This window comes from Procambarus clarkii, chromosome 55 (genome assembly GCF_040958095.1).
Source record: "Procambarus clarkii isolate CNS0578487 chromosome 55, FALCON_Pclarkii_2.0, whole genome shotgun sequence".
Lineage (NCBI taxonomy): Eukaryota > Metazoa > Arthropoda > Malacostraca > Decapoda > Cambaridae > Procambarus > Procambarus clarkii.
The window spans coordinates 13,048,827-13,061,326 of NC_091204.1; the positions used below are offsets into that span (position 1 = coordinate 13,048,827).

Below are 12,500 nucleotides of genomic sequence, written 5' to 3' on the forward strand. Positions count from 1 at the left end.
TCCTTGGCCCTATACTTTTCATGGTGCTGTATGTCCTTAGCCTCATATATAGGGCCAACTTATCTCATAATGTTATTTAATCACTTAAGGCCAATTCCCTTCGGTGGTCCCGTACCCTGTCATGGTGCCATCGCTTCCCGTGGCCCAAGATTATAATTTAGGCAGGAGTTAAGCCGGGTATTACTGAGACCCTCATCACGGCCCGTGACGCCCACACCCTCATAAGTCTCTCATGACATGAGGTCGCGTCAGGTTTAAAGGGAAGATGCAAAACAAAAGTTAATGAGAAGGTATAACACATAAATAGTATAATGAAGGTGTGAAGGAAATAGAGGGTAGGAAAGGGGAGAAAGTGGGAGGGAAAAGGGAGAAAAGGAGAGGGGTCAAGCCTACATCAACCGAGAAATAAAAAGGCCAACATGGGAAGGCCTTTGTTATCGTGTGTCAAGCTGGGCACGATAACATGCAAATGCCTCGTCGAGTCTGGCCGGCCTACAAAAACACCGATCGAGATGCGGTTCTATTAAGGAGTGGTAGCGGGGTCGGGAGAAGCCGGTCCCCTTATTCCGGATATCCGCGGATTACCATGTGACTTGTCCTCCACCCTTCCCCCTTATTACATCTTTCTTCCTCTCTCTCTCTCTCTCTCTCTCTCTCTCTCTCTCTCTCTCTCTCTCTCTCTCTCTCTCTCTCTCTCTCTCTCTCCTCTATTACCCTCTTCTCCTCTCTCTTTATATAACTTTTCTATCTTCCCTTTTATTCCCACGCCATATCTTCTCTACAAAGAGAATAAACTATTGTGTTCAATGTAGCTGTCACGGATGGCATCGCGTCATTCAGACCAGGGGGCCAGATTTACGAATCAGTTACGCAAGTACTTACGAACGTATACATCATTCCTCAATCTTTGACGGCTTTGTTTACATTTATTAAGCAGTAAACAAGCATGAAAACTTGCCAATCAACTGTTGTTATTGTTATAAACAGCCTCCTGGTGCTTCGGAGCTCATTAACTGTTTAACAAAGCCGTCAAAGATTGAGGAAAGATGTACAGGTTCGTAAGTACCTGCGTAACTGCTTCGTGAATCTGGCCCCTGTCATCTATCTAAAAACAAAAGCCAATTCCAAACGTTCATTAAGATGATGATAAAATAACACTAAAAGAATTCCCAGCCGTGACTCCGAGGGGAGGGAGAGGGCGGCCGAGGGAGAGCTATCTCCCCTCTCTCTCTCTCTCTCTCTCTCTCCCCCACCGCCGCTCTTACTTAAAATTCAGGGAGAATAAAGATGATGAAATGACTATAAAATATCATTCTCGGGAGAGTGTAATTGAATCATAACATTATTGGTCGACCTCCCTAGTCCCGCCGCTGACATGTGTCAACAATGTCCCCCTCGTCCGTATCCATACACGCGGCCACGACTACGTCCACACTCCCTCCCATAAGAAAGCGTGCAGTGTAATACACACCCTATTCCAGGATTTCACACTTACACCCTCGACGTTGACAGAAAAGTCCCGAGGATATATGTAAACTGTAGAGGATTTTGTTGAAACAACGAGGACGAGTCGTTGAGTAACAATGCAAGGATGAGGAGACTGGGAAAGAAAATGCGGGAGTGATCATATCCAGCAAGTGTCAGCAGGTCTGTGTGAAGGGACGCTGACCCTCCTGGCTGACACCCGACTATTACCCGTCCCCTACTCACATGTGTCCCGGGTGGTGACGTCCCTTACCTACATGTGTCCCGGCGGTGACGTCCCTTACTCACATGTGTCCCGGGTGGTGACGTCCCCTACCTACATGTGTCCCGGCGGTGACGTCCCTTACCCACATGTGTCCCGGCGGTGACGTCCCCTACTCACATGTGTCCCGGGTGGTGACGTCCCCTACTCACATGTGTCCCGGGTGGTGACGTCCCCTACTCACATGTGTCCCGGGTGGTGACGTCCCTTACCCACATGTGTCCCGGCGGTGACGTCCCTTACCCACATGTGCCCCGGGTGGTGACGTCCCCTACCCACATGTGTCCCGGGTGGTGACGTCCCCTACCCACATGTGTCCCGGCGGTGACGTCCCCTACCCACATGTGTCCCGGGTGGTGACGTCCCTTACCCACATGTGTCCCGGCGGTGACGTCCCCACCCGACAAAGTACCAGCACAACAACAAACATCATCACCACGTGCGAGTATCACTATCACCGTCGTCACCATCACACCCTAGTCATCACCGTATCACCACAATACCCCTGGGCGCCATCATATCATCATACCCAGGGTCGCTAGTCATCATCATCTCAAAACAGACTGGAAACCTCACGAAGGCTCACTCACCTTTTCGTTCTGATAGGCGGTGACAGCGAGGAACTCCGTCTCCTTGAAGACATAAGTTCTGAAGGTGGAGTAGGGCAGCTTGAGGATATCGTTGGCCCGCACCAAGTGAAATCTGGGCTGGTATTTGTGCATTGAGTTCAGGATCGTCTGGAAAGGAACGAGAGAGACGTTAGAGTTGCGTCTTAGCGACATAATGGAAGGAAAGCAAGTAACATGTATATTCTTGAGAAATAAAGTATATATATATATATATATATATATATATATATATATATATATATATATATATATATATATATATATATATATATATTGGTGTATACTGGCAGCACGTTTTCTTTTAAACATGTCTCATTGAATATGACAGTCTGTAGTAACTCTTCTGGTTTAGGGCTTCTATTCCTCTATTATTCTTGTATTTCTTGTGTGTGTGTGTGTGTGTGTGTGTGTGTGTGTGTGTGTGTGTGTGTGTGTGTGTGTGTGTGTGTGTGTACTCACCTAGTTGTGTTTGCAGGGGTTGAGCTCTGGCTCTTTCGTCCCGCCTCTCAACCGTCAATCAACAGGTGTACAGATTCCTGAGCCTATTGGGCTCTATCATATCTACACTTGAAACTGTGTATGGAGTCAGCCTCCACCACATTACTGCCTAATGCATTCCATTTGTCAACCACTCTGACACTAAAAAAGTTCTTTCTAATATCTCTGTGGCTCATTTGGGCACTCAATTTCCACCTGTGTCCCCTTGTGCGTGTGCCCCTTGTGTTAAATAGCCTGTCTTTATCTACCCTATCAATTCCCTTGAGAATCTGGGCTGTGTGTGTGTGTGTGTGTGTGTGTGTGTGTGTTTACTAGTTGTGTTTTTGCGGGGGTTGAGCTTTGCTCTTTCGGCCCGCCTCTCAACTGTCAATCAACTGTTTACTAACTACTTTTTTTTTCCCCCACACCACACACACACACACACCCCAGGAAGCAGCCCGTGATAGCTGACTAACTCCCAGGTACCTATTTACTGCTAGGTAACAGGGGCACTTAGGGTGAAAGTAACTTTGCCCATTTGTTTCTACCTCGTGCGGGAATCGAACCCGCGCCACAGAATTACGAGTCCTGCGCGCTATCCACCAGGCTACGAGGCCCCTGTTAACATGTATAACAAACATGTGTGTGTGTGTGTGTGTGTGTGTGTGTATTCACCTAATTGTGCTTGTGGGGATTGAGTTCTGGTATTTCTGTGTGTGTGTGTGTGTGTGTGTGTGTGTGTGTGTGTGTGTGTGTGTGTGTGTATGTGTGTGTGTGTGTGTGTGTGTGTGTGTGTGTGTGTGTGTGTGTGTGTGTGTGTGTGTGAGTGAGTGATGCCTGGGGAAGAAATATGATAACCCGTTGTATTCTACAAGAGAGCTTGAGTGGGCGTAGAAGGCGCCTGAAAAGTAGTTGTGACTGGTCCGGTCAGTTTGGCGGCGAGTGTGTGAGTGCCACTTGGCACTGATGGCACTCAATGGGAACATTTGCTACTGTACACCGCCGCCACCCATCGCTTTGTGTCTCCTCTGCTTCTCTCTCACTCTTGCCTCTTGTTTGCTCTCCCTGTGTTTACCTCTTCCGTGTTTGTTTCCACCTCAATGTGTCTCTGTTTGGTTATCCAGTTATTGTTAAACTTTCTCACCTCGCATCTTTAATGTATACATAATCATCTGGTATTCCTTTTACGTATATATGCACGCATCTTTATATTTTGCTACTAATTCATAATTTATTCACAGCATGTGTGTGTGTGTGTGTGGTTCTACACTTTTTCGTCTCTCTCTCTCTGTATATATATATATATATATATATATATATATATATATATATATATATATATATATATATATATATATATATATATATATAAGTTTGGTCTCCTTATACCTTTTATATTTTTGAGTGGCGCTGCCCAATACTGTCACTATGGCGGTGTGTCTACTCACAGAATGAGTGGCGCTGCCCAATACTGTCACTATGGCAGTGTGTCCACTCACAGGATGAGTGACGCTGCCCAATACTGTCACTATGGCGGTGTGTCTACTCACAGGATGAGTGGCGCTGCCCAATACTGTCACTATGGCAGTGTGTCCACTCACAGGATGAGTGGCGCTGCCCAATACTGTCACTATGGCGGTGTGTCCACTCACAGGATGAGTGGCGCTGCCCAATACTGTCACTATGGCGGTGTGTCCACTCACAGGATGAGTGGCGCTGCCCAATACTGTCACTATGGCGGTGTGTCTACTCACAGGATGAGTGGCGCTGCCCAATACTGTCACTATGGCAGTGTGTCCACTCACAGGATGAGTGGCGCTGCCCAATACTGTCACTATGGCGGTGTGTCCACTCACAGGATGAGTGGCGCTGCCCAATACTGTCACTATGGCGGTGTGTCCACTCACAGGATGAGTGGCGCTGCCCAATACTGTCACTATGGCGGTGTGTCCACTCACAGGATGAGTGGCGCTGCCCAATACTGTCACTATGGCAGTGTGTCCACTCACAGGATGAGTGACCCTGCCCAATACTGTCACTATGGCGGTGTGTCCACTCACAGGATGAGTGATGCTGCCCAATACTGTCACTATGGCGGTGTGTCCACTCACAGGATGAGTGACGCTGCCCAATACTGTCACTATGGCGGTGTGTCCACTCACAGGATGAGTGACGCTGCCCAATACTGTCACTATGGCGGTGTGTCCACTCACAGGATGAGTGGCGCTGCCCAATACAGTCACTATGGCGGTGTGTCCACTCACAGGATGAGTGGCACTGCCCAATACTGTCACTATGGCGGTGTGTCCACTCACAGGATGAGTGACGCTGCCCAATACTGTCACTATGGTGGTATGCCCACTCACAGGATGAGTGGCGCTGCCCAATACTGTCACTATGGAGGTGTGTCCACTCACAGGATGGGTGACGCTGCCCAATACTGTCACTATGGCGGTGTGTCCACTCACAGGATGAGTGACGCTGCCCAATACTGTCACTATGGCGGTGTGTCCACTCACAGGATGAGTGGCGCTGCCCAATACTGTCACTATGGAGGTGTGTCCACTCACAGGATGGGTGACGCTGCCCAATACTGTCACTATGGCGGCGTGTCCACTCACAGGATGAGTGGCGCTGCCCAATACTGTCACTATGGCGGTGTGTCCACTCACAGGATGAGTGGTGCTGCCCAATACTGTCACTATGGCGGTGTGTCCACTCACAGGATGAGTGGTGCTGCCCAATACTGTCACTATGGCGGTGTGTCCACTCACAGGATGAGTGGTGCTGCCCAATACTGTCACTATGGCGGTGTGTCCACTCACAGGATGAGTGCCGCTGCCCAATAAGCATGCCCCCAGTGGAAAATTCGACTTGTATGTTCTTAAAATATTTAAAGATGTCCAAAGAGACATCTTCAAATATTAGAGGAATCTACGGGGATGTGAAGCACGATAGACGTGTAAGGGGTGCGGGGCCACCCTGGGAATGAACTCGAAGAACTTGAATGTTTCTATAAGTTCATGATAGATTCCTTGAGTCTGTCTATAGTCATTGAGAGAGACAAAGGATATTGAGCGTTGCGTAGCCTGTTAAGAGTACCTCCACACTGCCTATGACAAGAGGCTGTCAACCCCCTCCTCCTACCAGCCCCCTTCCCCTTACTCTAGGGGCACGCCACACGCTGTCAACCCCCTCCTACCAGCCCCCTTCCCCTTACTCTAGGGGGCCCACAACACGCTGTCAACCCCCTGCTCCTACCAGCCCCCTTCCCCTTACTCTAGGGGCCCGCCACACGCTGTCCAACCCCCTCCTCCTACCAGCCCCCTTCCCCTTACTCTAGGGGCCCGCCACACGCTGTCAAGCCCCTGCTCCTTACTCTAGAACCACTGGTTGGGACACACAACACAGCCAATTGGCCGTAAAGTTCCTAGTTAACGAAGGCACGCCCACCCTCCAGCACCCTCGGCCCTGCCCTGCCATTTAGTTTCAATTGGGTCAGACCGAGGCGTAAGGTCTTGCATTTCCCTCCCTATTTTCCCCAGTCCAATTTTCTCATCCCAAACAATTTTATCCTCAGGATGTCTGTCTGATGGTGTGACCCGTCGGGAGGAAGCGACCCAGCGACCGCTGCTTTCTCCACAAGACCTCAAACTCAAGTCTCTATTATGAGGTTTCGGCCTCGAGTGAGAGCGAGCAGCAACTTGGTTGGAGGGTGACATTATTGGCCTATTATTGCTATTGTCACTGCAAATAATGATGTCGTTGTTGTCGCTCGGGATTCCGGAGTTCTTCTTTGTTGTTTATGCTTTGATATGATTTATATTTGTATTATTAAGTAATTTTAATGTCTTCTCAAAGATATAATAACATAGGATAAAAACTTACTCTTGTGCATTGGTGAAATTTATGCAAAGATTTACACCAAGTCTTTCGTACTCTCCTGAGTGTCTTGTCAAGGTCTGAGTGTGTGGTTAAGATGAGACTTACATCTCAACGACTAATGTTGACTTTGTTAGTGAATCAGATATAAGTCTGGTCCTAACCACACACTTAGACCTTGATAAAGCACTCAGGAGAGTGCGAAAGACTTGGTGGACATCTTGACGTAAGAGTCTTAAGGAGCCATCAGGGTCACCCAGTTGATGTTGTCTCTGTCAAACACAGAGAACGAGACTATAATGTACTTGTTTCTTTCAGTTTTTCTCCCGTTAAAAAAAAATAAAAAAATGCCCGCTCGCGACACCCGCCTGAATACCTGATTTTATTTTTGGTATGAAATTTCCCGCTGATTTTGGGCACTGCCACAAAGCCGCGTCGGCCGGAGTTGGAACTCGGTCTTGTGTGTTGATTTGTGAAACACAACAAAACACAAGCAAACACACAACATAATCACGTTATACTTAATGTTGTGTAATTACCGCTCGAGGTTATATATGTGTATAACGAACTTTATTTTGTTTTATTAATTCATGAAGTCCATCTGCATTAGTGCGGCTACCCTAGACTATATGAAGTGGAGTACAGTGTGTCAAAAAAGCTAGCTACGTGATGCTAAAAAATCCCCATCACACAGGATGGTTAGTCATACAGAGGAATGTGATAAGCGGTCTGCACTGGCAGACTCCAGAAGCATTTTGAGGAAATCATCAACACAAGATTGAATAAGGTAGCAGTGGTAATACAAGTCCCCATCTCGCAGGATGGTTAGTCATACAGAGCCATGTGTTTAATAGCCTGCACTGGCAAATTTTGGGTATACTGTGAGGATATCTTCAAGAACACGAGAGTGAATAAAGTAATTGCAAAGCTCCAGGTACCTCATGCCAACTGGTCTGAAAGGTCTAATAACTGGGCATTCGGTGATGTAGTGCAATGTCTCTAATTACATTCTTTGTGTAACGAACAGCTCAAAACCTGGTGATAAACTCTATGTAAAAATAAACTTCAATTTTACTTCATAGGAAGTGGTGCTTGTCCTAATAGGAGCCACGCCTACTTGAGGAGGGGTATGGGGGTTCGACCCCTATCAAGATTCGGCACTCCCCATGCAATCAAAAATCACCATGGAAATTTACACGAGGCTAGCCGCAAGCCTCCAGCCTAAAACAGACAAAGAGACCTTCTAAATTATAGATTAAACAGGAATATTGACTTGAATTGTACAGGCTATAAACAAAACAGAAATACAAAAAACACCAAAACAAACAAAAAAAAACAGCTTCACTCAAAGTATAAACACTCTTCCATCAAACAAGGACACAAGTACGAGTGGAATAACAAAAAAAACAACCAAACCCGGTTATGGTTTGGTTATGTGTTGTAGAAATAACAAGTACAAACAAGGCCTAAATTGGAGAACAATTAATAACAAAGAAACTGAACAACAATTAATAACAAAGAAACTAAACAACTGAAACTCCACAAGGACAATGAGGACAAAAAAATGTACGAATTGGTAGGACAGAGAAGAGAGGTGAAGTAGATAGGAACGGAGAAAGATAAGAAGAAAGGGATAAGATAGGAAAAAATGGGAAGTGACGGAAGTGGAAGAAAGGGAAGGAAAGGGAGGGGTAATTGGAGAGGATTAAGAAAGGGGGAAGAACTGCAGAAGATGGAAGAGTCCAAATAGAGTGGAAAAGAAACATGTTAGTAGTATAGGGCGAAGTAGATAAGAAAGCAGGGGATTTAATAGGAGAAATACGAAAGAAGGAAGAAGAAGAGAAGAATGCTGATGGAAAAACAGTGAGAGGGGAAGAATAAAAAGAAAAGTAAGATGGAAAAAAAGGAATAACAGGAGAAAAGAGGAGAAATATGAATGAAAGTAAATGGGTTAGGGAATAACATCATGGAAGGAACAGAATGAGAAGAAGGGACAGCGCAAGAGGCAGAATCAGCTACAACAGAAAAGAGAAGGAAGAGGAGAGAAGATAAGATGAAGAGTAGTAGAAGGGGAAGAGAGGGGAAGGTATATAAGGAGGTGGGGCACGCGTACATAATAACAGGTCTGGCCTACAGCGGCGCCTTCCACAATAGTCAGGAAATTTGGAGCTTACATGACCTGCAGCCTAAACTGTGGGGAGAGGTTAACACTGTGGTAGAGGGAGGGGAAACGACGGAATGAGGGGAGAGAGAGAGAGAGAGAGGGGTGAGAAGAACAAAGGGCGGAGAGGAGGCAGGGGGAAGGGGGAGAAGGCCCCACACACACACACACACACACACACATTAATGATGTGGTGGAGGCTGACTCCATACACAGTTTCAAGTGTAGATATGATAGAGCCCAGTAGGCTCAGGAATCTGTGTAACACTGTAAAAGTGTTTGGTTTAGGTTAATACATACATAGAGTACATGAGTCACAGACAAGGATCTGAGAGGCGCCAGTTGTCTGCCTGAGATCTCACACCTCAAAGCGTTAATGACCCCAAGTGACCTGAGGTCAGATCATGATAATTTCACCTTGCTTCCGCTAAGCGTATAATTGGAGCCGGGTAGCCTTCAAACATGCCGACGTTTAAGGAGTGGCTTGGTAGTGCCGGAGGCTATCTACTTGTGGGCGGAGTTAGCTACTAGGTTCCCCAATATAAACTCGGAGAGCTATCCAGCATGAGGCATTAACAGACAGAGCAGCAGACGAGCCAGGAGAGCAGAGAGAAGACAGCCCTATCAGGGAGGCTGTCGGCCGGCAGGGGCGAGACAGTCTCTGTCAAGCTACAGACCCCCCCCCCCCCTCTCTATTCAACTTAGACTCCGTCCTCGGTGAGTGAACAGTGAGGTGACTTGGTCGTGTTTACATATGTTGTGTGATGATCAGGGGCAGTCAAGTTGTAGGGTTCTCGAATTCTTGGATGATGACTCACTTTGCATATTAAACTGGAACATTTTAATTGAATTGCTAAAATATGATACTTCATGTGAAATATAATTATGAATTTATTATTTAAATTGTGTTTAAGTTTGTTCCCTAGAGATTTTGAGTTGAGATGAGAAAGCCTCTGTGGTTACTGGTTTCATGATATTAACGAGTACATGTTTGGAGTTGATACATGGTACAGAGGGAACATACTAATAATGAACTCATGATAACATCTTTTGAGAATTTTGTGATACAGGCAAGTTCCATTCCTTGTCTTGTGTGTAATGATCATGAATGGATGGTGGCAGCATTTCGTCTTCTACTATCTACTCTTCTACGTCTACTTCTATCTACTCTTCTACATCTACCTATCTACTCCTCTCCCTCCACCCCTCTCTGAACTCTCACTTTCAACTAATGACCCTCCTCACTCCTCCCACTTCTCTCCCTCTCACCCCAAACCCTCACTAATTACTTCACTATGCATTTCTTTCCTTTCGTTATCTCTTTTACGTTTGAGGCAATGATTCTGTATTCTAGAGTTCTCTCTAGAGTTTCGGGTAACTGATCAAGTTACGGCGCCTTGTAGTCTTAGCACCTAGGTAGTCAAATACCTAGGTTACAAGGTGTTGAACGAGAGAGGTTGCCTTAGGAACTCTGGAGGGTGCTCTAGAATAGTTAGCTAACTGGGGACGGGATAACGGACTAGAGAGAGCTGTTTCCCCCGGCCTCGTTAGTTAACTGGGGGGGTGGAATAATGGACAAGATAGAGCTATTTCCCCCACCCCCCGTTACAATGTTGGCAGCGGTGTTGAACAATGTTGTAGGTAGTTGGTGTTCTTTTAACATTGTTCAGTCCCACGTGTCTTTTTGCCGCTCAGGCGCTATCAGGGAGATCTTGACAGGTGTTTATTATTCGCGAGTTAGCGAACTTTTTTTCAGGTTAGGAGATAGTGATTCTCTGGTGTTGTGTTTAGTGATTTTGTGAGTTTTGTGAAGTTCAGGGAATGTTCACCAGAACTTGCGTGTGTAGTGATTTATGTTAGTAATAAGATTTGGCGATTTGGGAACTTAGCGGTGTTGGTAGTGCAGGTCAGCTGAGTGTGACAGGTGACCTCGCATGTCCCACGGGGACACCCAGCCACCGCTGGTCTCCAGGTCAGTGGGGAGTGGCAGGTGTAGTTCTTAAGTAGTTTTAAGTGGTGAGTCTGCTCAGATTATTGCGATCGACTGTTTTACTCCATTTGAACGCAATAACCCGAGGTGTACTGGTCTTGTACAGCATGCTAGGGGGAGCCTTAGTATGTCAGTAGACTTCACGTTGGGGACGCTCGACGTTAGATAGTCTGGTCACAGGGGTGGCAACAGTTTTGAGTTGTTGACCGGCGGAGAAGCTAGGAAAACACTCTGGGTCACGTAGGTGGCTGTAGGTTAAGGGTGGGAGTAACGGTTAATTATGTACTTAAGATTAGGAAAGGTACAGTTAAGTGAGGCTAGTGTTTGTCTATTAGTATTGATTTTTTTGTGTGTGACAAGTTAAAAGTAGTGATGACCTTATTCTCTCTTCTCTAACTTTCCTCTGTTACTGTCTTATGTTCCACCAAGTCAGTATCATTCAGAGTTAATTGGATTATTTTTTAAAAAAATTTAAGTGTAGTTGTTGCCAGGAGGAGAGCGGTATAACTGGACTGTGTAAACCCTATACAAACTACAGGGTCACACAACAGCATGGAACACGGGTATTGTCGCCTTTATGTTCATCCACAGGTGGGAGCCAGAGGAGAGGCGCGACGCATATGCAAAAGAGGGAGACGGCTGCTGTGTACCATACTCACGGGCGTTTATCACCACCACCACGACCAGCCCACTACCTGGAGGTCATGGTTTCACCACCACCACCACCCCAGGGGACCCCAAGATGCAGCCCTCTCGGTCGGTCAACATTGGTCTACCCAGTGGACCCCAGGACGGACGGACCCCAGGGGACCCCAAGACGGACGGACCCCCAGTGGACCCCAGGTCGTTCTGCAGACGACCCCAGACGACCCAGTAATGATGGAAGAGGAGCAACAACGACTCCAGTCTGTCCCACCAACATCGGTCTACCCAGGATGGACCCCAGGACGGACGGACCCCAATGGACCCCAGGTCGCTTGTCAAAGACCCATGGGAGGAGGAAGAGAGAAGAAAGAAGAGAGAAGAAGGAAGAGAGAAGAAAGAAGAAAGAAGAAGAAGAAGATAAGACAAGCTGAGTGAGACACGATGCCTCGTGTCCCTTGCTGGTGTCAGCATCATTGCAGGGAGCGTAATTGCAAGACAGGATCGTTTGCCTTAACTGGCCGCCCCTCCTGCAAGCATGTTGCTCTGTTGAGTGATTCACCCTGTGTCGTGCGGACTTGGTGTGGCTGTCAGAAGTAGCTCTCTGAAGGAGGCGTGCTGGAGCAACAGGGAGGAAGAAGAGTAGGATGGGATTTCTACTGTTGGCAACTATATGAAGGTCTCGAAACTTGTAGTCCCTATAGCTGTGAAGAACCCCAATATACGTGTCTCATGGTGACTGACGTAGGGCCAATTACAGATCAGCTGGGACAACCGAATTCCACGGTCCTGTGCTCAGTTCAAGTAGTAACGGCTTTCGGGTTGACCAAGTGTTGTTGTGCGTTAACGACGGAGAAGCGACGGAGGCAGTTGTGTTGAAGAAATGTGGTACAGGATTATCTACAAGACCAAGCAGTGACGTCGCCCAGCCAGAGACAATGGACGTCTGTCTACATATTTCATTTTTTAGAG

The 12,500-nt window shown here is 46.9% G+C and overlaps 1 protein-coding gene across 4 annotated transcripts in view; it reads right to left on the reverse strand.

Annotated features, from left to right (window-relative positions):
• LOC123750108 (optomotor-blind protein) overlaps window positions 1-12,500 on the reverse strand; it is a 354,673-nt gene that overhangs the window by 23,664 nt on the left and 318,509 nt on the right. For all 4 annotated transcript variants that reach the window (XM_069305473.1, XM_069305475.1, XM_069305472.1 and 1 more), the window contains one exon: window positions 2,338-2,484. In XM_069305473.1, coding sequence (XP_069161574.1) covers window positions 2,338-2,484 — 147 coding nt within the window. The remainder of the gene's footprint in view (window positions 1-2,337; window positions 2,485-12,500) is intronic.